The 27,269-nt window shown below is 39.3% G+C and overlaps 2 protein-coding genes across 2 annotated transcripts in view; both read left to right on the top strand.

The window, feature by feature from the left end:
- The window catches only part of LOC108051048 (glucose transporter type 1), an 85,828-nt gene that overhangs the window by 22,444 nt on the left and 36,115 nt on the right, over nucleotides 1-27,269 (top strand). Inside the window, exon 3 of the mRNA XM_044457954.1 lies at nucleotides 11,117-11,289. The gene's annotated coding sequence lies outside the window, so the exon portion shown is untranslated. The remainder of the gene's footprint in view (nucleotides 1-11,116; nucleotides 11,290-27,269) is intronic.
- LOC108051034 (accessory gland protein Acp29AB-like) lies at nucleotides 795-26,589 on the top strand. The gene is made up of 2 exons (XM_017132970.1): nucleotides 795-1,200; nucleotides 26,495-26,589. The coding sequence occupies exons 1-2, from the start codon at nucleotides 795-797 to the stop codon at nucleotides 26,587-26,589; spliced, it is 501 nt and encodes a 166-aa protein (XP_016988459.1).

Genomic DNA, 27,269 nt, shown 5'->3' on the forward strand with positions numbered 1-27,269 from the left:
AAATTGGGGAAAAAGTTTTCCTCGCCTTCCCTGAATTATGGTAAGCTCCAAAAAAAGATAGAAATTAGCTGGCCATAATGCGATTTCGATTGCAGTAAGTTTAACCCACAACTTTTATTTCGCTGCATCTAATGGAGCAGCAGATGACGAAGACGGATTGCCATGATTCCGAACGAAATTCCATATATTTAAGTTGGTGATGCAGCCTTGTTAATATGAATACCAGTTTTGATAGCATACAAATATTTTTATAACAAAATAAGAGCATCCGGTTAGGGAAGTACTTCCCTTATCAAATGTTGTTGCAGAAAAAAATACTTTAGCTGGGCGTCGCGACTATAAAGTACTTAGTTTACTAAAATACTTGTTCATGATAACACTAAATCTGGGGGAAAAAAATATTCAGGCATTTTAATCTTTCAATTTGACAATGATTTTTGCGCCATAATATTTACTTATTTTCTCGTATTATATATCTTTCCTGAGATCCAGCAGTTGTTGATGATAAGTCTAAAACACTTTTATATACTCTTTAAGTCCATGAGTCTCAATTTAAATAGCTTATCATTATATTAGTTTTGAAAGAGCACTTCGGCGGTTGGCGAACAATTTTTAAGAATTAGTTCCGTAGAAGCTCTCGTCAGTAGCTGTTGCACAAACTTAAAGTCAAAATGATCAAGGCAGGAAATAGTTTTTTGTTCAGATTTTTTATTCTGTGTCTGTTTTTTCTGGTGGAGGTACAGGAATCTCAAAGTGAATTAATTGACGCCCCAAATCAATGCGGTGCCTTCTGCATGTCCGCACTTCATCCACTTTTTGATCACCATGTAAAGCATCAGCAGCAGTGGAGTTCCTTAGCTTCGGTAATGAATGACACTCGAGCCAGGCTGGAAAAACTGCAACATGATACGCAGGCCAAGCTGGACGAGATGCAAACCCAACTAGCAGCCATAATTGAGGCTCTGGCTATGATAAACTCTTCAACTAATACAAAGAAAGAGAGCTTATCTGACAAGTTTGAGCAGATCGGTTCCAGACGCTTCTATATCGAGAGGGACGAAAAGGATACTTGGGACAATGCTGCCAGTAAATGTCTTCTGATGGGCGGCTATTTGGCGTCATTCAGGAACAAAGAGGAGCTTGAGGCCATCCTACCAAAACTGGAAGCACTAGAGGAATACTGGCTGGGCATCAACAATCGTGAGGATGTCAATCAATTCATATCTGTGGCTTCTGGCGCATCTGCCTCATTTTTGCAATGGAAACCGGTACAGCCCCTTTATTCCCCAGATATCTCAAGACGCGTTGTTTATTTACATTTCGGCTCCATGGGCGTTGGATGGTCTGACATCAAGTGCAAATTCATTTGCCAAGCAGACAATGAAGTTTAGTTGGCTTTACAAAATAGTAAACAAAAACTACTTTATTTCCTTTGGTATTTTAGTACTTAAGCAATATAAAAAGAAGGAGAATAAAAGTAAACCTTTATTAGCTGTATAAATGTGTAAATAAAATTATAAATATTAAAACTCCTAAATACGTTTGTTAAATGATGTTTGCCGATGCTTCTTATAAAATGAATATTTATTATTTATATGTTTAAGTCACTTTACATAAATTTTTGTTTAAAGTAAATGTTTTGCCAGCGCTATTTAACGAAATCGAAATGAAATCTTGTGTTTAACTGGCGTATTTACTTTTAATTCTTCACGCACTACCATTAACGATTCCGTCCTGTTTATTATTCATCTCTGGGATAACTTTCGTAATTTGCAAAACTTTTAATTGAACTGTAGCCACCCGCGCCCCCATTTATTTTCCATTTTTTTTTTATTTTTCCAGCTGCTTTTCCATACTTGCCACCCCCGCAAAATGTGTTGCAATCTGCTGGCGCATGATTTTTCACGCTCGTTAGTCGAAAAGTATTGTGTTGCCAATGTCCTGCAGTGTCCAGGACCTTGTTATGGCCGTATGCGATATGCATAAATATACACTCGCGCCAGCATAAATATATACATGCCTGGCATCCGTGTGCCGTTTGTGTGTACGAATTCTTTTTAATTAAACAACATGTGTTGGATTTTAATTTGTAAGGCAAATAAAAAGTGGACACCGTGTAAAACATTTGCCGGCTGAACGGTCGCGCTCCTTTTGTTCTCTGGTCCTTGGCCAGGTGTCGCATCAAATTGAGCAAGGTTCGCAACATGCAGCAATAAACGCGCTGCTGCCACTTTTTTCAGCTTTTTGCTTGGCCCTTTTTTTTACGGTTCTGCCCCACTGAAAAGTGGCTCTAATCTGTTTAAACTGCAGCGGCAGTCGAGGGCCCGGCGATTGACATGCCCCTGAACCATCAATCACTTCGGCAGTCAGTTCTCTCCGCCTCTTTTTCGGGTGTCCTTGCAGCAGACACCCACTATCATTTTTTTTAGGCACTGAGAGAAGGTTTTTTAAATATACATATTGATTAAAATTTGGCTAAACAGAATGACAATAAATATTTATTTTATTTTTTAAAAGGCAATTAAGTCTTTTTAGCAGAAATCTAAATGAAAAAAAATATTTTCTGACTTTCAAATATGAAAAAATATAGTTTAGCACAATTCAAAATATTTGTAAATAGATTTTCCTAATGGAACATTTTCGAGAGAATACATTATCAGTTTCAATGTCTTTTGATAGCCAAAAAGAAGATTTTTAAGAATTTTGTTTTAGTGTAGAGCTCTCATAAGTCGTTGAACAGCCCCTCCATAACCGAGTGATAAACGAGCGGACATCCCTGGCAAACTCTGACAATGAACAGAAGCTGTCTCGAATTTCCATTTACCTTTGCCCCTTCTCTACCCAGAAATGAAAGACCAACTCTCGGAATCCTTCGACAGTATTTCAAAGGGTATTCAACATTTGGACAGGGCCTTGAAGTCTCTTATCGAAATGGTTTCTGGACCACCGCAAACAATGCAAATTTTGAAAGCAAAACGAACGTTTATTACGACTCTCCATCTCTCTGTTCGTGTGTTTCAAGTGTTGACAGGCCAGACCTTTTTTTTATATATATTTTGGCCAGGCCAACAGCAATCAGGCCATTCTGCTGTCAATAAAATTGTGGCCGAAACAGAGGGGAAGACTGTCAACATTTTGCAGTTATTTTATCTTTAGCCCGCCCACAAACAAAAGCCCCTGAGGTGACAGGAAAAGAGGTGTACGGTGGGCCCGAGACAAACATTTAGGGCTGTCCTTTTATTTCGGCTGACCATTTGACTTTTTGCAACATTGCGCATACGGACTGTTGCATTTTAATTAAGGTCCAAATAGATTTCAGCGCCCAAACGAAACGAAAACATACACACATTTGCACACGGACGAAAACCAATTAAACCAAAGCAGCGACTATGGCCAAATAAAATGCAATTACTGACCGCCCAACTGGGCCACTAAATTAATAGCCCTGCCACGGGTCACGCGGCGTATGCGTAATGCGAGATGGGAACTGCTCTGCGTTGCTCCTCCATGGGAAAACAGATGGAAAAACTGTGTCAGGATTCGACTGCTGCTACTGCTAATGCACTGAAGGAAAATCACATCAGTTTTAGTTACAAATTCATACAATTATTTGTTTATGCTACACTTAATTTTAAAGGATTTATTGGTAGAGACACTATTAATTACCCTAACTATATTTTTGATTTGATCTTAGGCTTTAAATATTTCTGTAGCTATAAGCTTAAAGAGTGCATTTTTTAAGAAAAATATAACGATACTTTTTTGTATCATTTTATGGATTTATTTTTGAGACTCCAGCTATTAATTAATATAACATTTTAAATATAGTTAATAAGAACTTCCTATGAAAGGATAACTGCAATGATGCAAGATCTTCGCAATTTTTTCTCTCGGTGTCGTGTTTGTTGCTGCCGCTGTGCTAACCGCAACAAAGGACACACAATTTGCAGCGTTAATGTCCTGGCCTGGTTCTTTGGGGCGAATGAATGCGGGGACTAAATGTCCCCTGCCGGAGAACCGAGAGCCGAGAACGGAGAACGGAGGACCTTGCAAGTAATTGCAATTGACGACGCCGCTGATGGGGAGTCCATGCCATCAACCAGCAGCCAGGCAACAGCAACAGCAACGTGCAACCAGCAACCAGCTACCTGCAACCTGCAGTCTGCCAGGAGCAACTTGCAACCTGCTACCCATTCATAAATGCATTTAACGTGTCGTGGCTCAGGTTGAGGCTGAATCGCAGGGCTCAGGATCTGGGCTCAGGTGGCAACTAACAAGGAAACAATTATGCGCTGAAAAGGGATGGCAAATGGCATTAGGGGGCTCTGTTCCCATTCCCGATCGGGAGTGCCACATGTGCCCCATGTGCCCGCAAACACGCACTGCCATCTGCCTAATGAGCAAATGAAGTCGATTAAAGGTGTGTCGCTTGGAAAATGGAAAATGCTCCGAATGCATTCGCGCAGCTCACCGCTAAATGGAAATGAGATCTAGTGGGCTTTATTTCCTCAAATGAAATCGCTTTCGCTTTAGGGTTCAATAAATCCTTTTTAAATTCAGAAGATAACGACTGAAAAGCGCTGTAAATATTCTGAAAAGGTATTATTTGATAGCTCAAAATGGTCAGAAAATGTTAAGTATACGTATATTAAATAGTTTATATTTAAAACACAATCATATAAGTAAAACCCCAATTAAGATACAAACTTTAAGCGACATTGAGTTCCAAAAATCTTTCTGATTTTATTATATTTTATTATATCAAATGTGAGAGTATAATATCCAATTATTTTAATCCTTTAAATTGTATTAAAGTTCGTAAGACAATCTTTGCCAAGCCAACTTAAATTCGCAATGTGAGTCTCCATTACTGCAAGGCAATAATAAATATTAAAGTAGAGGGCTTCGGAGCTCAGGGTATTCGCAGGTTAACTGCATTGCCATACTGTCGAGCCTTAAATGAGAGCACATATGCGTGATGGAGGACGGCCAGTGTCCTTGGCCAGGACGCATGGCAACTGCATGGCGAAAGTATCTATTGTGTTTTCCCCAGCCGCAGAACTGGGGATGCATAATGAGCAATAACTGGGCTACTCCGATGTCCTCGGACCACGTCAGTCCGCCAGGAGTTGAATTTGTTTTCCTCTGGAGCGATTTATGATTAACTCGGGGACCGGCGCCATTCGTCCACCTCTAATCGCATCGAACTTTATGTGGCTAGATGGGGAAACTTCGAGCGTAATTACGCAAAAAGTTTAGTTTTTAATTGGCTTTATCATTGGCTTGCTCTGGCCTTCTTCGCTTTTCTTGCAATAACCGTTTGGGTCTTGGCCTTAAAGCTAAAGGCTTAAGTTTAAGCCAAGGCAGATAAAGGCCACAACTCATTTAACTGTCATGCACTAAATAACGGCACACGAAATCTGCATGCCACACATATATGGCAATGGCTTGAGGCTTTACATAATGTATATGCCCACCCGAATATCCACACCCTCACACACACACACACACACACACACGCTCATACAGACAAACATCTCAAGCGTGCACACACATACAAGGGCGATGGAGTTTTGGGGCAACCATAATGAGATGACATGACATATAATGAGGTGTACTGGATGTCCGTGTGGCTGCAGTTTGATGGCAGCGGCGACTAATTGCACAGATGCCAGCGATTCGAATTCAATTATTCAGGGAATTCCATTAATTCCAAATTAGTTGAACGTGATACCGCCAGTGCTCGGTGTTCCCTCGATCCAGAAATGTATGCCACACTTTCCATAAATGCCATACTCACCCACACACACACACACACCCGGCGAAACCCAAAGAGCCGCAGCCAACAACAAGCAACAAAAATCCTTGCTGTGGCCAGGACAACGTTTAAACTTTGTTTTATGCCAGTTTTTATTGTTTAATAGTTCGCTGGAAGGGCGGAGAAGGGGCGGGGGGCGTTGGCAGGTCGATGTAATGCTCAAATCGAAGATGTCCTGCCAGGTGGATGACAAGGCGGCTTACCGCCAAATGACCGCAGCAGGTTCAGGGGAAGAGGGGAACTTCTGGGGATCCTGGCCATCCTTGCAGAGTGCAAATTGCAATGTGTGCAGGTTCACACACAGAAGGCTTCTGTGCCACCCCCCTTCACCACCCTTCCCCCTTTCCACCACCGGATATAAAGTCAGGGCGGAGGACAGCGGCCATGTTGGTTGTATTTAAAGTCTGACCATGTGTTTTGAGTGCATACAATTTGGGTTAAAATAATAGCAAGGGAGGTTATTTATTTAAGTGGTTACGATGGGACTTAGAAATTTTATAGACAGGTTTTAACAAAAGTGAATTGAAATTTGCAACCTTTTACATTGGTTCTCACAAGCTAAAGAATACTGGCATGCATTTCATGAGACATGGCAATTATACAACTCTTAAAAAATTTTTATCAATTTATAATCTCATTATTTATTTGGGAGTATTTGTATTACTTTATTTTAACCATAAGAAAGGGCATCTTTAATTAAAGCTGTTCTTATTAAAATAAACTAATATGGTAATTAATATATGCATTGGTAGGTATAGCTAGTATTAAAGATTTTCTTAACAAGAAAACGATGATAAATGAAACTGTAAGTATTTTCTCATCTGAAATACTATGTACACAAATGGATAAAATATCTTTAAACGAATATCCTGGAAACAAGAATTGTTTATACATTTGCACTGCATTTTAAAGTACAATTTGATAGATTTTGTTCTTTAAGGGAGGTGCTGTTGCTGTGGCCGCAGCTGTAGGTGGGATTGGGTATTGGGTGGCTCCTGGGCGGTGGAGTGGCTGGTCAATTGCTGAAACTGGACGCGGCCAGGTGGCGAGTGGGCGGTGAGGGGGCCACGGGGGCAGGTGGCATGTGGCACTCCCCTCGGGCCGGTGGCGTGTGCATTTTTTATGCACCCACATATCCACAGCTGTTGGCAGGCTCGGTTTTAATTTTTCCTTCTTTTTTCTGTGCAACAGCACCGCACCAACGTATGTACATCCACCATCAGGTGTCGGAGCATGCAGAATTTTGTGGCTTTTGATTGGCTTTTTCGGGCGTTGGTTAAAAGTTATAAATGGAGTTTAGAGCGGCTGTACAATAAAAGGGCGAGGCGATGTCTGCGGTCAGCTCATAAATACATCAAGTGCGGTTGGTCCCTGCATTATGGATCAAATCCTCAAAGTAATTTTAGCATGCCAAGCAGATGAGGTGGAGTCGCTACATTATTTGCTCACGAACTGCGGCAGTGCAATGGAAAAACACACGGCAAATGTAAATAAAATCGCTGGAAATACAATGTGGGAATGTGTGCCAAGCCGCAGATGGCAGGGGAAAGGGGGGAAAAGGGAGTTCCCGAGAACCAAAGGGGTTTCCCCACAGCAGTAAAAAGCAGCAGCGCCAACGGCAAATAAAAGCGTGCAAATAAAACTAAAGCAAGCACAGGCAACTCGCGTTATTTACTAAATTTTGCATATAAAACAAAGCGAAACCGAAATGGAAGAGGAGAAAAGACGGTGGCGAAAGCATAAACAAAATCAAGTACAAATTGTTAAAGTAAAGCTTTTAGACTGAAAGATGCCTCGCACTTTGTAAATTAAATATATTTTTATACATATTAAAATATCTATGGCTTAATCAAACAATCAACTTTTGTGCAACATAAAAATATAAATAAAGTGCCAATATAAATAAAGCCAATCAATGACAAAGTTAAGGATAATTTTCCGTTTAACCGCATAGTTATCATTGAAAACACACGAATTCACCACCATTAGAGAAAAAGGACTGCAAAGCAACTTTAGGTGCATTTTCTAGCATACTTTGTGGCTGAGACCCGGGCCAGATCTCTTGTTACCAAACAGCCAAAAAAAAAGCCACAGCGCTTGGCAAATAAAATAGTATCTGGTGGAAAAACAAGGGGAACAATAAAAATTTACAACCAGCCAAGACTGGCAAAATAAGCAGTTACCACCCAGCGGGAAAAAAGTGGGGGAAAAAACCCCCGAAAATACAATGGAAAACAAGGGGAACTCAATAAATTGTCATGCAGTAAAATGTAGTCATGGGAGAAGGAAAAGCGGAAGGAAAGAAACCACGCGCGACTTTGTTTCAGGCGATGAGAAATGGCCAGGGGATTTTCCCCGGGAAAAGGGGCACATGTAATGGGAAGGGTTCAGCGGCAGGGCACGTAAAATGCCAAGAAAGTAGCAGAGTGCAAGTGGCATGCAGATACATGCTTATATATCCTGCCCCCCTTCAAGCTCCTTTTCACTGGTGCAGTGTCTGACCGAAAATCACATGTTCTGCTGTAGCGGGAAGGATGTGATTTAAGTTGCAGTGCAACAGCGAACAAGCACTGTACATACAACAACAAAAAGCAACAAATGAGGCGGTCCTGCCTAAAGAGCCGTATACCATGTGACATTTCGGCATTTGTAGTGGCGGCCTGCTGAATTTTTCATGTCCTTCGCGCGGCATAAACTTACCTCAACCACGGTTTCTGCCTGGGGACTGTAAATTAAGGCGACTCTCCCTTTATTGGCTTTTGAAATGCTCTTCCCGGGGGGAATACCTGATTTTCAGAGAACCAACAATCCAAATTATACAAATTACAAGGCTTAGGGACGATTTTTCGTGTTCATGGTAAGCAAAAAGTTGTATATTTTTGCTCACCATTAAGACGAGAAGATGGACCTAAGTCTGAGAAATATATTTAACTTTATCGTAAAGAATAAACAGGTTGAATAAAACTAAAAATTTCGTTAACAAAAAATAATAGAATTGCACAAGCAACATCGGAATTTAATTTACTATAAAGAGCATCAAAAAGTCGTCACCTTTCAGTTCTAATTTGTTTGGTAATTGTCGTTGTTATTGCGGCTTCATTTGGCTTCCAGGTAAATGGTCTCTTAGCATGGCTGTGCCTTACGAGTGCATTAATTCTTTTTTATAGGCGGAGAGGAAATTGGCGCAAATTAAGTATACGTGGTGGTGGCCCGGTCAGAGGCCATTTCTTGACGCGGCGTTTACTTTGGCCAAATTGCATTAAAGTTGCATAAGTGCACACGGTTTTAATATTTAATTTGGCAAAAAGCTTTCCCAACACATCGCATTCGCAGGATCTGTCTCTGGCTCCTTTCGTATCCTTTCCATTCCGACTGTCTGTTTGTCTGTCTGACTGTCTTCCTTTTTTGGTCCTCTTATTTGGTGTCCTGCACTTAGAGCTGCCCTGGCGATAACGCCGTTGACATCCACGCTTAATAATATCCCCTTTCGCGCTGGAAAAACAAAAGCGCAGCCTTGTCTCTGTGATTTTTCGCCCCGCTGCAGGGGGTTGGGAAAATGGAAAAGCGCAGCTCGCAAATGGAGATAAAAATTTGCGATGGCAAAGCCAAAGGAAGCGACAAAAAAATAAAGCTAGAAAAAACAACAGCAGTGCAAGCAGCAAAGTGCAGCAAAAGTATTTACAAAGCGTTATCACGCTGTGACCCTCTGTCACCTCCCACCGCCACCCACGCCCCTTTGAACTTTGAACCCCCGCCCCCTTTTCACCACCCACTCAACACGTTCGCTTGTTTATTTTCGCCTCTGGCGTTCGCTTCTCTAATTTCTGATGCGCTGCAGTTTTATATAGTTAAATAAAAAGGCGTTTAAATAAGCGATAGAGTGTAATCATGGCCCTAGAATGGATTTCAAATGTGGCCAGCGGGGAAGTTCTGGGCAGAAGATATGGTGGAATTGGAAACTACGATGGGGAAATGCCAAATTAAATGCGCATTCATCTTGGCCGGGAATAATGCAATAAAGAGGATCCCTTAAAAATGCTGAGCATTTACTGAAACAATTATTTCCTGGAATTCAGGTCATTATTATGGGTTTTAAAGCCGATAAAGAGCCATACGAACACGGCTTAAAAGTCAGCTGCTTATTTACTTATTTACAAATGCATTATTTTGTTTCGGGGATTAACTGTAATCCAAAAGAAAATTCCATAGATTTTCCAATATATTATTCTAGGCATTTTAAATTAATGTGGCAAGTATACAATTGGTGTTCAATCTTAATATTCTTAAATAATGAAAAGTATTTGATTTTTAAAGATATTTTTTCTTGTTTGCTTGTTTTTCTAGAAGTTATACTTAATAATTTATATTGATTATTTATTATTTAAAAGCATTTCTCCCTATGCATTTAAAGCAATTTCAATGGCTTGTCTTGACCATCAGTTCAGGAAAATTGAGTGGATCGTTAGGAATCCTTCGCTGTGGGAACGTTTCCTGCTTTATCACTCCACTTTGTACTCCTCTAAATTCAGCAGCTCATCTCCTATTCCATTTGCCCCAGCTTTACGAGCTGCTGCTCAAATTTAAAGCTCATCAAGGGAGATGGTTGTCGAAATAGTTTCGCATTTTATAACTCACTTAAAGGCGCCGCCAGGCAGCAGGCCAATTAAAATGGGCAGACGAGCTGATTAACCTTGGCAGCTGCCACCCTCCCCGGCCACGCCCACCAGCACGCCCCCAGCCCACTTTTCGCACACATACATAAATACACATATTTAAAGTGAAGCCCAAGTGACCGTCGCCAGGTCACGTCGTCGTCTTTTGCTGTTGTTGCAATGGTAATTGTGCGAGTGCAGCAATGACGTCAGCGCACATACACTCAGAGAAAATGGGGGCGGACCACGCCCCTGCCCAGTGGTGGGCGGGCAGAACTGAGAACTGAGTTGCCACGGTAATTGTGTGCACTGCTCCACGCTTCGGTTGGCAATATTGTTATGACCAAAAAACCAGGTCACAAAGGATCCAACCCCCTTTCCCCCCACCCCACGCCACTGTCTTGGCCTCTGCTTTCAGCGTGAACGCGCGCATATTTTATTTGATTTATTTATACAAAAAAAAGAAGAAATGCAAAAAAAAAAATAGAAAAGACGTCATAATTTAGTAAAATGTTTAGCAAAGTATGGGGAGGGAGGACGAAATTGTAGAGGCGAAAATCCCCACTGGCAGTTGGGGATTTCTCAGCTTCAACTCTTGTGCTATTTTGCATTTAATATTTATGCCACTTTTCCCTCTGTTTTGCAGGCATGCATCGGTTTCCCCAGCCTCAGCTCAGCTGCTCAACTTGTCGACTTTCGGCCCAAACCGCTGACCAGGCCAGGACTTCCCCGGATCCAGGACGAAACAGAACAGAACGGGACACGGACACGGACGGGCCAGTCCTCAGCCATGGCTGCTGAATAATTAATGCAGTTTCGGTAAGTGCATTTGAGAAATACGTTCCCTTTTTGCAGTTTTCGGTTTTCAGTTCTCAGTTCTCAGTTTGCCTTAGTTCAGTTCGAGCAAGTCAAAATGCAATGTGCCTCATTTAAATGCGCACTGAAAAAGTTGAGCATTCTCAAATGCCTATTAGATAAGATAGGAATAAGGCTAAAATATAATAAATTACAAAAGAATAAATTATATTGAATAATGTTCAATCAGTCGTGATTTAATTTGGCCTCATTGCCTTAAATAATTTTAAGATCTTTGAAAGAAGCATATTTTGAAGAAATTATTCCTACAAAATACACTTATTAGGTAAATATTATGTTGTGATATAATATTTATAAACTTAAGCAGTCTAAACCTTAAAGTTCTTTCCACTTTTTTGTATGAAGCTTATGTCCTCAGTGCAGGCTGGGAAATCTACTCCCATTCACTGTGTCTTCTGCTATAACCAAACTAAGCTTGACAAATGAAGTGTTCACTGCTCACAGCCTTTGAGGGGGCGTGGCCCATTGTCGCTCAGGCACAGGCTCATGCATAAACCAATATGCGACATAGCTTCGCTTCTTCACTTCAGTTCAGTTCAGTTGAGTTCGCTTCGCGATTCGCTTTTTCTTTGGCTGCGTTCACGCGCCGGAAGCGGAAATTGTCCGGCAACAATGGCAACAAAATGGCAGCGGCCAAAAGAATGGCCACCCACAAGCCATTGGTATGTCAATGGGAGCGAGGGGGAGGGAGATAGAACGAGTGGGAGGAGGTTCGGAAAATTGTCCACTATTTTCACACATTTGCAGAGATCCTGAGGATGGGGAGGCAAATGAGGGTATATTTTTTGGGTCACTCTCGAACCTCACTCAATGTATTTTAGAGGTTGGTAATGACTTGGGGGTGGGGATGGTTTAAAGGATTCCATTTTGGCTTACCTTAAATGTAAATATCTAAAGAATGGAAGAGGTTTTAAGAGTTTTTTCAAAAAGGCTGTGAATTAAATGGTTAATAAAATGCAGTGAAAATTATGTATTTTTAAACAATGAATGAAAATGCTATTTATGAAACCCAAAATGTGTTTACTTGTTTTGGATTTTTATAGTATAATGTTTTTGGAAAAACTGATGTTAATTGTTTCGTAATGGGGGCTTAATGTTTGCTGTTTGATTTTAAAACCAGATTAATTAGAACCCTTTGTTAAAGTAAATGGAAATTTGTTTACTACCTAATTTCACAACATAATTTTTTTTCCCCGGTGAAAAGTATTTCCCTTTCATGTAGCTCGCCTAGATTATCTCGTGTTATCCTCTCCTTTGAGAAATACCTTACCAATTTAGCGCTCCTTCTCTATCTGTATTATCTTTCAGCCAAGGATCCCAGGGAATCACCGAGTTCGTCATCCACTTCGCTTTCCCTTTTCGCTTTTCCCGCCCAGATCTGCGTTATTTATACCCTGATGCTGTTGCTGGGTTTATCTTAATGCTGTCCTGATACAACATTTTCATCGTTGTCGTTGCTCATCGCTGTTGTTGTATTTACACGCTTATTGCCCATGCTTCTGCTGTATGTGAGTGCACTGGGCAAAAAAGATTGATTCAAAATAAGTTTTAAGAAAAATTAATTTTTGAAATATAAATAAATCGTATTTTATTTGGAATTTTATAACGACATCAACAAGAAATTTTATTACGATTGCAACGAATTCCATTTTTTTCCAATATGTGGAATGTTATGCCCAAATTACTATTTTTACCGAAAATGTTAACATTTGGGTGAACTATTCTTTTAACGAATTCGTGGATACTTCATTTAATTTCTTTCATTATTTGTATTGCTAAGCGCAAGGTACTGATATTTGTTGTCAAGAAAATAGTTTTCTATGTGAGTGGTTTTCAATTAAATTGTCTGCTCTATTAAAAATTTGTATAATTAACTTCATTATTGAATATAAATATGTTTGTTGGTTAAATGACGAGAGATTCAACATAATACACTTTTTTTAAGTTTTTTTTTTTAAATAAAGCAAAAAGTAATTTGTAATAAATCATTTTTGATCCTGATTTTTTTCTGTCTGTGTTTGTGCACTGCTTATCCTTATCCACAACATCGCCTTGTCCTTCTAGTTCGCCTTGCCTTTGCCTCGCTGTCCGTCGTTTGTTTTGTCATTCAATTCAATGAGGCTAATGTCCGTTGAGGCCCCTGCCCCGCCCCTCACCGCCCCCCACCCCGCCCTCTCCACACCACTGTGCTCGGTTTGGTGGCTCTTCTGCGTCCATTGCTTCATGCTGTTGTTGAAGTGCCATTAAGTTTAGTTGTCACTTAGCCTCTTTGCTTTTATATGCCGTTCTCCTTCTTTTTCGTCCCCTCCCTCTCCCTCTCAGTGTCCTGTCTCCTGTCCGTTTGTCGCTCGTCGTCTGCCGACCGTTGTTGTTATCCTTTTGGCTTGAACGTCTTAAGCGCCTAATGCCAGGGCCATAAAAAGTCCAACTAATGCTTTAAAGTGTGCCACACACACAGAGATAGATAGAAAGGCAGAGGTGGGGGTAGGGCAAGGGAGCCAGAGGTAGCTACACAGAGAAAAACATTCTGAAGGTTCAGTACTCAATTTGGTAGTTTTTAAAGTTAACATTAATTACACATTCTAGTACCAACGATATTATTTCATTATTGTTTTGTTTAAAAGTAATCCAAACATTGTATCAATCAGATTATGCTTCAATTGCTTTTGCAGTAGTTTTACAGTATTGCAAGATTAGTTTTCTTTTGTTATAAAATTGTATTTAAAAATAGTAAATAATTATATTTCATTTAAAACAATATTCCAACAACTCATTCGTGATTAATGTTTATATAACTTACTTTAAGTGTTAAAATATAGGAATAAATAATAATCAAGCGTAAACTGAATTTGTATTCGAAGGCATTACCTAGAAGTACATTTTGCAATAAAAACTTAGTTTGTAAGTTTATTGATAAGATATCCAATCAATGGTTTTAGCTTATTTTCTCGGTGCAGCAATTCAGCTTTTGGCTGCAGGACAGCTGGAAATGGCAACTCTTGCTTCGGTTCGCACAGGACCTTACTTATCTGGCCGGCTTTATCGATCGTTTTGCGTGTTGTCTTTTGGCTGTTTGATTTTCGGCTTTAAGCGAGTCCATTCTTTCTTTTGCCACTTGTGTTTTTATTTTTATTTTGATTTTTATTCGCTTTGCTTTCGCTTGTCGGCCTGAAAATTGCGTGTTAATTTTCACACAAACGGAGACAGTCGCATTTCCCACGTATTCTGTTTGTGCTCTGCGGTTTTTCAGTCGAAACGTTCGTGTTTGAGCGGTTTTCACTTAAATATTTGCATTTTTATTGTCCCCTTTGCTTCATTAGCCGTTTGTCTGTGGACACAGCTTGCTGTGTATTTGCGCATTTTGTATCTCTTTGCGTATCCCTTGGCGCATTGTGGCCAAAAAGTTCATCTAAATTAAGTGCAAGCCATTTTCAATTAACTTTCGACGAATTCAACTTGCCCGAAAACTTGTAGCCAAAAATGCAAAAACTTTCGCAGCAACTTTTCCGGCACTTTTCGTTTTTGTTGCCTTTACCGATGAATTTTCATTACGCTGCATATTTGTTCTCCTTGCCAGCTTTTCTTTTCTTTTTTTTTTTTTTGTGTGTTTGCATGTAAACAAGCCGCGCCAATTTGTTGCCCCTCTAACAAAAGCAGGGGGAGAAAAATTTTCGACTTCAGAACTTGTCAAATTCTGCAGAAACAACAAAACCGATTCTGAGTGGCAGGACATGGAGGGTGGAATAATTTAGAGGGCAAGTTGAATACATTTTGCCCTTTAATGGTAGGAAGAAGTGCATTAAAAATGCAGATACAATGCCCCGAAAAATGCCTGACAGGCCAAAAGGCCGAAAGGAAGGGTAAATTCGGCTGGGGGAAATGGCTTTGAGGGCGTTTCACTGTGTGCTTGTGCAAATTTCCAGTTGTCAATTTATGATTATGGCACCTCATGAAGCGAGGCAAAATGTAAATTATACGCCGGCGTCGCAGCGAAATGAAAACTCAAGCGAATAACAAGCCAAATTGCATGTGCGATGTGGCGAATGGCAAAAAATGGGGAAAGCCCGCATAAGAGAGTTAGTGTGTGTGGCTGGAAGTTTTAAATTTGGCTTTTATTGTGGTAGTTGCTGGCTGGCTGGTTGGCTTGTTACATTTAACGCTTTTTAACGGCGAATTGACTGCACCCACTCAATACACTTACGAATACACTCGCTGCCGAGTCGTTGTTATGTAAATGAGAATCGCGATTTACCCCCCCGAACACCCAACACCCACTTCCCTTTTCCACCTGCCCATTTCACTCTATCGACAGGCAGCGCAGGTGCAATCAAATATTACGTATACGCCGCGTTGTGCACAATAGTTAGCAATAAAGTCGGCAGGGCAGGAGGAGCAGGCAGAGAAAGCAGCAAAGGCAGTGACTTGGCTAGCAAACTGTCAATTTGGTCGTTGCCTCAACCGTTGTTGTTGCCATTTATTGCTCTTTACCTTATAACAACGTTAAGGGAGGTCGAGAATATTGAATTACTCGAAATGTGTGGAAAATGAGCGGAAAGAAATGGCATTACCAGGGAGAACGGGACTTCATTGAATGTTGAGGAAACTTGAGCTTTAAAATGCTATCATTGAAATGGGCTACTAGTATTTCTTAAAGATTAAGGCCATGAATATAGAACAGTCTCTTAATCAAAAAGTCGTTAAAAAGTTTAGTTGAGCTTTGAACTATGAAATTTTAATTATAAGATTTATTAGAAAAGAAAATATAAATTGTATTATTGAATGCTTTGAATAATATTTTTCAGTTTCTCATTTCCAAAGTAAGCAATTTTGCGGATAGTGTTTTTGATCGATAGCAATCTAAATTAAGCTAAACCTTCAATATCCTTTTTAAAGCAACGTTTTCTGATTTCGGTTAGAAATGCATATGCCTTTGGCAAGAACTCCAATTGCTTCATCAAAGAGATAGACTTAAATAAAGAGAAAAAGTAGGAAACTGATTCCTGCCATTTTGTCAGAAAAGGGAAATACGAAAATTCATGTAGGAGTATTGCATTTCAATTCCCGTCATCACCAACAACAGAGTACATATGATTCGACTTAGTCATTCTTTATTTTTCCACAAATATATGTTGTGTTTTGGCAGCGGAAACCGAGAGGGGTCTACAGTACAGTATGCACTCGTTTGTGAGGAAAGCTCTCCATTCGGCAGTGCCCATGTGAGGGGCATAAAATTTGATTGTGATTGAAAGGTGTAGCCTACTTTCGGGCGCATATAAAATGCATGTAATCAAGCGAAATGGCAGTGGCGCTGGAAATGAGATCGTCAGCGGGGCGGGGCAAAAAAGGGGGTGAATTTGCATTTGCAAATAACGCCCCTTGGACAATAATTGAAATTTGATTTGATTAGTTTCGATACAGCGGTTGTTGTTGATGTTGCCGCCGCTGTAATTGCTGTTGTGTCCGCCATTTCGTTAAATGGAAAATGTCAAATTAATTTAATTGTATTTTTCCTGGCGCGCTTAACTTCGACGCCTTTGCAAATCCCTTTATAATTAAGTCGCCCGTAAATGGAAAAGAGCGGCGGCGGAAAGAAAGTCATTTAACAATATGAAAAGCAGCTTCACTCCCACCATAATTGAACTATTTGGTTTTCATAATTGAAATTTTCCCCAGACAATTCAATAATAATTATACAGAGTAGCTCTGTCTGTCTCCTGCGGCACGTGAAAAATTTAATTAAGTAACTTATTGCTATTATTTGCATTCCTTTTTGCGGTAAACATAATTCGCAGCATTTTTTTTTTGCGGAACTCGTGCCTTTGTGCTCGTCGTAATTAAATAAATATTAAATATTTGGCCAGCGAAAGCTGCAAAAACTATAATTTAATATAGCCCCTCACTGTTTTTCCCAGCCAAAGTTATTCGATATTATTGCCGAGATATTTGCGCATATTTGAACGCTTTAATGGGTCCGCATTGATAAGAAGGTGAGGGGGGAAAACCGGGGACATCCTCAATGGTAAATGATGAAAAATGCCCTGCATTTTCCGCACCTTTTTGTGTGGCCAAGCGAAATAAAAAGGAGCAGAGGAAAAATCCAAGAAATAAAGAAGCCAACGCACAAATATTGGTTCGCTATTTTTCGGAATGAATTATGACTCGCCGAGGGTCGTTGAGTGGGTGGAAAAGGGGGGTCAGAAAGCAACTCGATGGCGCTGAGTGCCGGAAAAAGGAAAATTTCAAGAGGGTCGATGATTGGACGAGTGGCCAACCGAAAGGTGTTCAAAGGTAGTTGAGCAAATAGTTTTATTGAAACCGATATTAGCATATGCCAGGAATAGTGGTAGAGCAAACAAAGGAGAATCGACAGAATATTGGGGGAAAACTGACAGATTGCGTGGGAGTTAATCATAAGGTTGGGAATTTCGACTGCGAATTATTATTTTAATGGTGTCTACTGAAGATTTTATATCTTGTCTGGTGCTATAATTTATTTACATGCAATTACAATAGTTACGGTGTTAATAAATGATATAATAATAGCTCTTGAAAAATCGAAATTTCTCTGAGAATTGTGCAAGTTGTTAAGGACTCTTTCTGAGATTTTTCTTCAATTTCTCGGATATCCTGGAATATCCCTCGCTGATCCTTTGCCTCTGATTTCTTTGCTCTGCTCTCATTTTAGTCTTCTTTTTGTTGTTTTTCTTTCGGCACGCGTTGGCCTCTTTGTTGTTTGTTCGCTTTCCGCCTTCCCCTTTCTGCTTTCTCCGCATTTCCCCAGATTTCTTCAGCTGCTTCTCCTTCTTATGGCCAACCATTGTTGTTGGTTTCTTTACTGACAACATAATAATAAGTTTTCTCACTCTCCCCCTATATGGTTTATGTTGTTTTCCTCCTTGGTTGTTGTATTGCGGGCAACACTTTCAAAGGCCAACCTGCAGCTGCGGCTGCTTCTTCTTCCCTTTCTCCTTTCTCCAGATGTTGTTGCTGTTGTAGTTGTTATTACTCTTGCGGTATTGAGCGCAAAAGTTTACGGAAAACAGAAAACGGGAGAAGAATGAGGAGCATTCGGAGGTAAAGAGGAGCTGCAAAATATATAATGCACGCACATACAGGACACTAAAAAAAAGGGAAGGAAATGATTTCAGGCATTATTATCAATAAAATGAAACCCAGTTCTTATGACAATTCAAACGTGCGTAGGAAATTTATTGGTTATATATTTGAAATGAATCATAAAGAATTTTAGAGAGTAATATAATTTCAGTCAAAAATTTGCATTGGTCGATCCTATAACATATGTATATGTATTCTTTATCAGCATCACCAGGCAAGTTACTATAGTATGTATTGATGTATTGATTTCAAAATAACATACCTCTTCAGACTTGTGGACTGATTCTCTAAAAATCTGCATTCAAATTTTTCATTTAACATTGATCAAAATTTTGACCCATTTTCATGTTAGTTATTTCAATGATTATGACTATTTGTAAAAAGGTCACCCACAACTGGACGTCCAGAGTCCATAACTTTACCAAATTTAATCCGATTCCAAAGTGGCATACCTCTTAAGACTTGTGGTTTGATTCTCTGAAAATCTTCATTCAAAATTTTCATTTTAGCGTTGATCAAAATTTTGACCCATTTTCATGTTAGTTATTTCAATGATTATGACTATCTATAAAAAGGTCACCCACATCTGGACTTCCAGAGTCCATATCTTTACCAAATTTAATCCGATTCCAAAGTGGCATACCTCTAAAGACTTGAGGTTTGATTCTCTGAAAATCTTCATTCAAAATTTTAATTTTAACGTTGATCAAAATTTTGACCCATTTTCATGTAAGTTTGCGATGACTTATAAAAAGGCGTCCTTCGATTGAACTGTCGAACAATTTTTTTTGAAGGAGCATATTGTTTTATGCAATTTGAAAATATTGTAATACTTATATATCAAATTTTGTATTTATAATACCATTTTTTCTTTCTGTGTAGCCATATAACTGCATGCTTTCATCTGCGCTTGTATGCGTGTGCGAATGTCCTTTATATGAGAGTGTGTGAGTGTACCGCCTCCATTCCGCCAACTTGGATTTCCCATTCTTCGCCTCCGCCCAGCGCTTTATGGCGATGGCCGCCCAATGTTTTTCGCAGCCGTGTCCTTTACACACACTTTAAATTATTTATTTTTACACTTTTGCTGTAACACATTTTCCGCTGTTCGTGTGTGCGTAAGCTTTTTGTGTGTGTTCGACTCTGAATTGTTGTTGCAGCCTACAAGAGCGGCCAAAGTTGCTCGCTGTATTTGTATTTGTATTTTCCTTCGCACATATTCACGCTGGCTATCCTCTATCCCCGCCCCCTTATTACGCCCCCACCCACCCCCTTTTGGCAGCAGAAACTTGTAAATTATTTGCCTTTTGCCTTTATTCCTTACACATACGCGCACAAATAGTCTTGAGTTTATGTGTTAAACTTTACATCCCATCCTTGGCGGCGGGGGGAAGTGGGTAGGGGGTAGTGGGTGGTTGGTGGTTGGAGGAGGTTGGTGGGTGGTGCGTCATTGTAGGGCTCCGTGTTTCAGCCGCTTACACTTTCAAAACTTCACTTCATGGTGGAAATCGAAATTAATAAAATTGGTTTCTACATTTGCTGGAAATATTCCAATAAATATGGGTTTTAATTTATCTTATATTTATTAGCTATTTATTATTTTAAGATATAATACATATGTATGCTAGTTGTTGTTTAAGAGCTTGGCATACAAAGTGTTTTTTGTTTTTTGCTGAAAGAGTTGGAAGCCAGGTTTGAACTGATACTTTCTCTCAGTGCAGCTGGGCTGGCATGTAAATGATATGTTCCCTTCGGCCACGTCCAATGTCAGAAGATGGAAGCGCAGAAGACGACGACATGGTTGCCTTTTATTGCTCCTACGCCTCTGCAATCCCCCTCCCCTTCGCCCCTCTGTTTTGTTCAGCTGTCGTGGCCGTTGAACAAATGAACAACATAAATAATTGCAAGGCACATACACACACATACACACACACCCACATCCACACACACTCGTTCTTAGAAAACTCGCACGCACACTGACGAAGAGTGGGAAAATCGCAAGATTCCCCAAGAAACGTTTGCAGCCTTCGAATTGAGATTAATGAGCAGCAAAAGTGATTCAAAGTCAGCATCCTCGCCAGCAACAATTTGTGCCCCAGAACGTTAAACTATGGCGCTTTATCTTAACACATTAAATGGATTTATTGGGGGAATAACTGGAAACTACTTCTAAAAGATAGTGGCTCCTATCTTCTGCTGTCCTTGTGGCGTTTTAGGTAGGAATTTACTAGCCATATTATAAAGAAAATAACTTTGTTTAGCGCTTACCAGTTTTCAAGCCAGCAAAATATATTTATATTTAATTTATACCCATAAATTGTAAGTTCTCAAAAATATTTTTAATGTATTTATCAAAAGGATCTTAAAACCTAAGATTGTACTTACTATTAAACGTCGTTATTTGGATTAATTTGATTTTTTTATAGTATTTTTAATAGGGTAATCGTTAAAAAATGGTTTATGCCCATATACAATATGCTGAGCTCTTTCCATTCAATACATTAGCACTAAATTAATTTATTACCCAAAACGCATTATACAGATTACCTTAATGGTTGATGCTGGTTATTGGTTACTGGCAGTCGCTATCAATATCCACATATGTAGTTGCAAATACTCCAGAGGCACGCGCTACTGGCCACTCCCCCCACCCCGATTTCGATTGCGATTTAATCGGCACTCGAGAGTTGACACCCTGCACACTAATTGCCGCAACACCCTCGTGGGGTATTAAGGTCTTACCTGTCCCACTCCACTACCCTGGCTCAACTGATAGCAGACCGCAATCGAAACCGAAATCGAAATGGGAATCGGAATCCAAATCCGAGCGGAAACCGAATCAGAATCAAAAGCCCGACAGTCGTGTAATTGCAGATACAAATGCGATTACACTAAGTAGCTTGTCTCGATAATAAATGTGCCAGCTGAAGGGGGTGGCAGTGGGTGGTTGGAGACGTTACCTTGTCTATGTGGAAATCGAGTGTAAGCCTTGCTTTCACTTTCCGCTCGCCTTGCCCACTGAGAATCCAAGTTCGTTTGTTCTCGCGTAGTACACGTAATTAACAACACCGGCGTATGCTTAATATATTTTCTTATGGAAAACTTGTTTCTCTCTGCTGCTTTCATCAAGTTTACTGGCTTCCAACAATAATTATATTATTCTAGGCAACACTGGGGTAAAAAACGATTGTCTTATAAAATAGGATTGATGGTTTGTGTTTACTAACATAAATTTTATTGTTTATGTACTTTTTTAAAAGAGTAAAGTAACTATGAACAGAAATTTACATTTTATAAAAAAAATCATTATTCTAAAATTAGTAAATTAAATTTCTGTAGACAGATCATCTTTCTTTTGTAGGAAATGCTTTTCCACAGAATTTTGGTGAGCGTATTCCAGTCTCCGGGTGTAACTCTCTTTCTCTCTCCCGTTTCCATACCCTTTGCATTGTTGTTAGCTCTCGCTTATCCGGTAAGCATATTACTAACAACTCTGGTCTGGCAGGTTTCACAGTTTATTGGCTCTCTGGCTTAATCTCTTCCAGTTCCACTCTTCTCGACAGCTCTCTCTTCCACTCCCACTCTACACTTTTCTTCGGTTTCAACGCTCAGTTTTATCTGGAACTTTGCCGCCGTCAGTCAATTCCAATTTCCAGGCGGTCGTGTTTTGGTTTCTAATTTTTCGTTCAGGTGTAAACATTCTTAATTAGTATTGTTTTTAGTGGTGTCGTTACTTCCAATCTTCGTTATCAGTCGCGTAGTGTTAATCGTCTATATCTCAAGTGCTCTTGTCCCATGAAAAGTACTCTCGTTTCTTTTTTTGTCCAATCACTTGAATCAATAAGTAATTAGGGGTTATCGCGGTGTGTATTTTTAAAACATAAATTTATACAAGTCATCAGCAAGTGAAACAAATGAGAGGTAAGCTGTAATTGAGAATGCGTTCTTATCCGTTATGCATCTGATCTCTCCCTCTCTTACTCCCTTTCATCTCCCCTTCACTCTGACAAGTGGCAGTAACATGTCATGTGTGAGAGAAAGACGGAGAAAGGCGGTTAAGTTGAAAGAACTCAACAAGATAAAGCAATAAACGAAAATTGCAACAAGTTTGCGCGTTTAAAAACAATTGCATTTCCATTTAATTTTAAAACGAAAATCACGATGCTGCAGCAGCAACAACAACTCAACTCAATTAAAAACCTTCGGTGGCCGGCAAAAAAAGATGAATTGAATTGTGCAAACACAGCGACAGAAAAAACAACAAACATAAACTTCAACGCAGCACGCCGTTACTCTTTTTTCCCATCACTTTTTGCACATATGTATATATATATATGTATATCGGATGAGATTACAGTAAATACCGAGTACAACATTTATCCGAATAAGAAAAATATTTCAAGCAAAAAATGCATGATTAAGATTATTATTACTCACTCATTTTCCATTTAAAAAAAATAACTGTAAAAGAGCTTACTTAAACTAGTAAAAACAAAAACCTTCAAATTAATCCTAAAACAAGAAAGAAAAGCTAACTTCGGGCGGAGCCGAAGTTGATATACCCTTGCAGAATATTCTGTAAATTATATTCTCCAAAATTATTCATATGATGCAATCTTAATACTCATAAAAAATCCCAACTTCCTAACTTTAAAAACACCAAAGTTATGGCATTTCCAATCGTTCAGTTATATGGCAGCTATAGGATATAGTCGGCCGATCCTTATGAAATTTGATAGGTTGGATTGATTGGTTAAAAATAGAACCCATAGAAAATCCCAACTTCCTAACTTCACAAACACCAAAGTTATGGCATTTCCGATCAATCAGTTATATGGCAGCTATAGGATATAGTCGGCCGATCTTTATGAAATTTGGTAGGTCGGATTGATTGGCCAAATATAAAACCCATATAAAATTCCAACTTCCTAACTTAACAAACAGCAGAGTTATGGCATTTCCGATCAATCAGTTATATGGCAGCTATAGGATATAGTCGGCCGATCCCGGCCGTTCCGACTTATATACTGCGTGCAAAGGAAAGAAGGGTGTGTGCAAAGTTTCAATTCGATATCTTTAAAACTGAGAGACTAGTTCGCGTAGAAACAGACAGACGGACAGACAGACGGACAGACAGACGGACAGACGGACAGACGGACAGACGGACAGACGGACATGGCTATATCAACTCAGGAGGTGATCCTGATCAAGAATATATATACTTTATAGGGTCGGAGATGTCTCCTTCACTGCGTTGCACACTTTTGACCAAAATTATAATACCCTCTGCAAGGGTATAATTATGTTCTCATAACTCAGGGTTTTAATCAATTCAACAATCAAGTACTGAACCATATCAACTCCAACTGATAAGTTAAATTTACAATTCCAAAGTTACAAACATAAATTAATGAATGACAAACTTTGCGTAAATGCCGAGTGCTTTTGTGTTTGCTATTAGCAAATACAATTACTGATTGCAATTAGATTGTACATTGCGGTTTATTGTCAAAGGTGTTATCACATCATTGCTTAAAGTGGAGCGAAAGCATGCCATTCTCTTTAACAAGGTGCTTTAAACTGATTTTATAGGACTAAATACTTTCCAATGGTGCTTCATAAGATTTAAATCCATTAACCTTTGATCACATTTTCAAGTACCTAAATAAAATATTATCAACTTTAATAAAAAAGGCACCGAAAATAGAAAAATCATAATATAATTTCAGATAGTAAAGTTTTTATTCAACATGATGTGCCAAAAACTAATCTGAATTCTTGAGCTTTGAGGAAAACCCATTTGATAGGATTATTTGTAGATTTCTTTCATCGGTTGCATAAATTGAAGTACAAATATTTTAATATTTGTAACACATGATTACATTACATGCCAAAGTTTAAAGCTACCACTATTTTTCTTTGTTTTATTTTTAACTTTATTACTTCATCTTTTTTGGCTACCTTCCTGCTGTTTATGAGTTTTGTGGCCCTTCCACGCGAGTAAGCAAACAACAACCAATTTATAGGTGAATCTATCAAAAACAATTCCCTGCACATTTTTCACAGACATTTAAAATACAATATTTTCGTGGGGTTTATATGACCACGAAAAAATGCAATTCTGTTTTTCTCTTTCATTTTTAATGCGTAATCAATTGAAATATGATGACGGTCAAATGTGAAGTGTTTGAAAATTAATAAACAGAAATTGAATGCGAAATCTATCACAGAATTTTGAGAGACAGTTAGAATTTCATGAGCTGCAATGAAATCCCATTAAAAGTGCGTATTGATTGGGTGAGGGATCACTAGGAGTTTGACATTGTTTTCAATTTTGGAAAACCCATTCAGGTATTCTGAGTGCCTTGATACGCATCAGCCCTCCTGCAATATCGTCGGGGCTAGCTTCTACACTGAGAAAAATACAGATCAATATTTGTTTATGTTTCTTTTTTTTAATAAAAGTTTTGAAGTGGCTCGAGATTTAAAAACTAACTAACTTTAGCGTCTATTTTGTACATTTTGGAGATATTGTTCATTGAAAAATATGCAAGCTGTTTAACAATTTACGTTATATTTTTTCTTGTCTAGAGCAATTTTCTCGCTTTTGGAACACCTGCTTAGGTGAAGAGGAGTGAAACTGCAGCAGTTTCCCCCAAACATCGAATCATCAAAATTGCATTGAAACTATTTCAACTTTTCCGAGCGAAGCGAAGGTGGAATGGTAAATGGAAAAGCGGGAGTGCCAGGAAAAGGATGGGGACTTGGTGTTAGTTGCTGTTCTCTGGCAACTGCAGAGATGCCGCTTAAAAATTCATGAGTGCGAAAAGCCACAGCAGGAAAAGTCGCATATAGAAGCAGTTGAGAGGGCGAGCAAAGTTTCGACAGGCAAACAAAAATCATAACGGAACCAAGGAGGATTGTGTCGGCGGAATTCCACTCTCCCCGCTCCTTTTTCACTTCTCGACCATAGGAATGAATGTTTATTGAAAGACAATGTCACTACAGAGGCAGAAAGAAAAGCTGTAGAACAGGGGGTGGGCAGGGGAGAAAGGACGAAGGCAAGGACGGCAGAGCTCGCGACCAGAAAACCTCGAAAAGGCATGAAATGTCAGAGATTTGACGCTCGGGGAGATCCGGGTAGTTAGGTCTTCTGGTCCCTCCAGGAATTGCTTGCAGCTCATATGCAAAACCGACTACAGTGGAGACTGTTCCATAAAAAAATGAATACAGTCGTTACCCTAAAAATGTTACAAAATACCTTAATTTATACGCGATCAAAAATATATACTTGATGAATTGATTTCAAAATTTTTTTATGTAACTATGTCGTCAAATGTATATAAAAATGTTGTAGAATATTAGAAAAAGTGAAAATGTGTAATTACTTAGTCTTATATCGTACTGATTTATATAGCATTAACTGTGAAAACAAGGATTAGTAAAAACTTAACTCAAAAGATTTTCTTATTCATTTTTCTATTTGACCTTTTTTAATTGGGTAAGAAACTAAAATAAAGCTATTAAGTTTAAACAATAAGCAAGAAATGTTTTCCACAGCTGTCAACCTATGTATATGATTGTTCAACAAATATTTAAGCCGAAGTCTGGGTAGTCTTGTGATAATCTAAAAAATTATTAAGTTTAGGTAGAGCTTTCGTAAATTAGAGTTTTTAAACTTATATTTTTGTATCAAGATTAGGGTTATTATTTTCATAGTTTCCACTGTAGACAAATGCGAGAAATTGGGCTGAGGACTTTTGGCTGCTGTCATTGTCGTTGGGCTACAAAACAAACTGCAGCAGCGCAAGAAAACACTGCAGAATACGAATACGAAATATGGGCTCGGGGTGAAGAAGGACTGGGGAAATGGGGCTGTAGCAGACTTTTGCTTTTCATTCATACGAAATTACCTGCGGCCAAGAGCTTAATGCCAGTTGGACTGCAAAATCCACTTAGGAAGTTGATACAATCAGTTCCTCTCCGGCCAGAGATGCAAGAGAACCCCACATCCTGCTTCTCCATTTCCCAGTGCATACTGTGGCCTGCATGGAGGATGAGGACGAGGACGAGGATCTGGCTGTAGATGTAGATGGATTCATTAAAACGAATTGCTGCGAGTTTTAAGGCCTGCCTTGCAACGAATGGCAGCCAACGATGCACAGACAAAAAATGTTACTTGGTATATTGAAAAACTTTAGCTTTTAAAATTATATAAATAAATATTTCATATAAATACTCTACCTTTTAAAATATTAAATGAGTTGAGTTTAAGAACCACTTTTTTACATTTTTTAATCTAAATTTATATTGACAAATTTTGTATACCATATTGATAAAACCATATTATAAAACTATTCACTGTTGAGACTTATATCTGAATTTAAGGGCGGTTGTTAATTTTATTTTTTTTTTTTTCAAAGTCTGGTTTATAATAATTTCTCGCTGTGCCCATTTATATCTTTGTCTGAATGTGTGGCTGGCGGCAGTGTGTGTGTGAGAGTTGTTTTTGGGGTTTTGTTTCGGGACTCATTGACGTGCAACATATATGGTGAGGGGCGTGGCCGGTCTGCGGCTACTGGGGATTGGTTTTGTTTGCGCCGCAAAGTATGCAACGGCTGCTGGTTGCAAGTGCCCATGGGGAAAAGGGGCGGAGGCGGAAAACGGGTTTCAAAGGGGGCTGAGTGGTTGGGGGGTTGCGGAATGAAATTTGGCTTGGCTGCCTTATTTCGGTTAAAAGTTTAGCCTCCACCCACAACCCACACCCCCTCATCACAAACTGGCCACAAGTGGAAAACGCATTAAAA

Source organism: Drosophila rhopaloa, unplaced genomic scaffold, assembly GCF_018152115.1.
Source record: "Drosophila rhopaloa isolate 14029-0021.01 unplaced genomic scaffold, ASM1815211v1 contig_163, whole genome shotgun sequence".
Taxonomy (NCBI): Eukaryota; Metazoa; Arthropoda; class Insecta; order Diptera; family Drosophilidae; genus Drosophila; species Drosophila rhopaloa.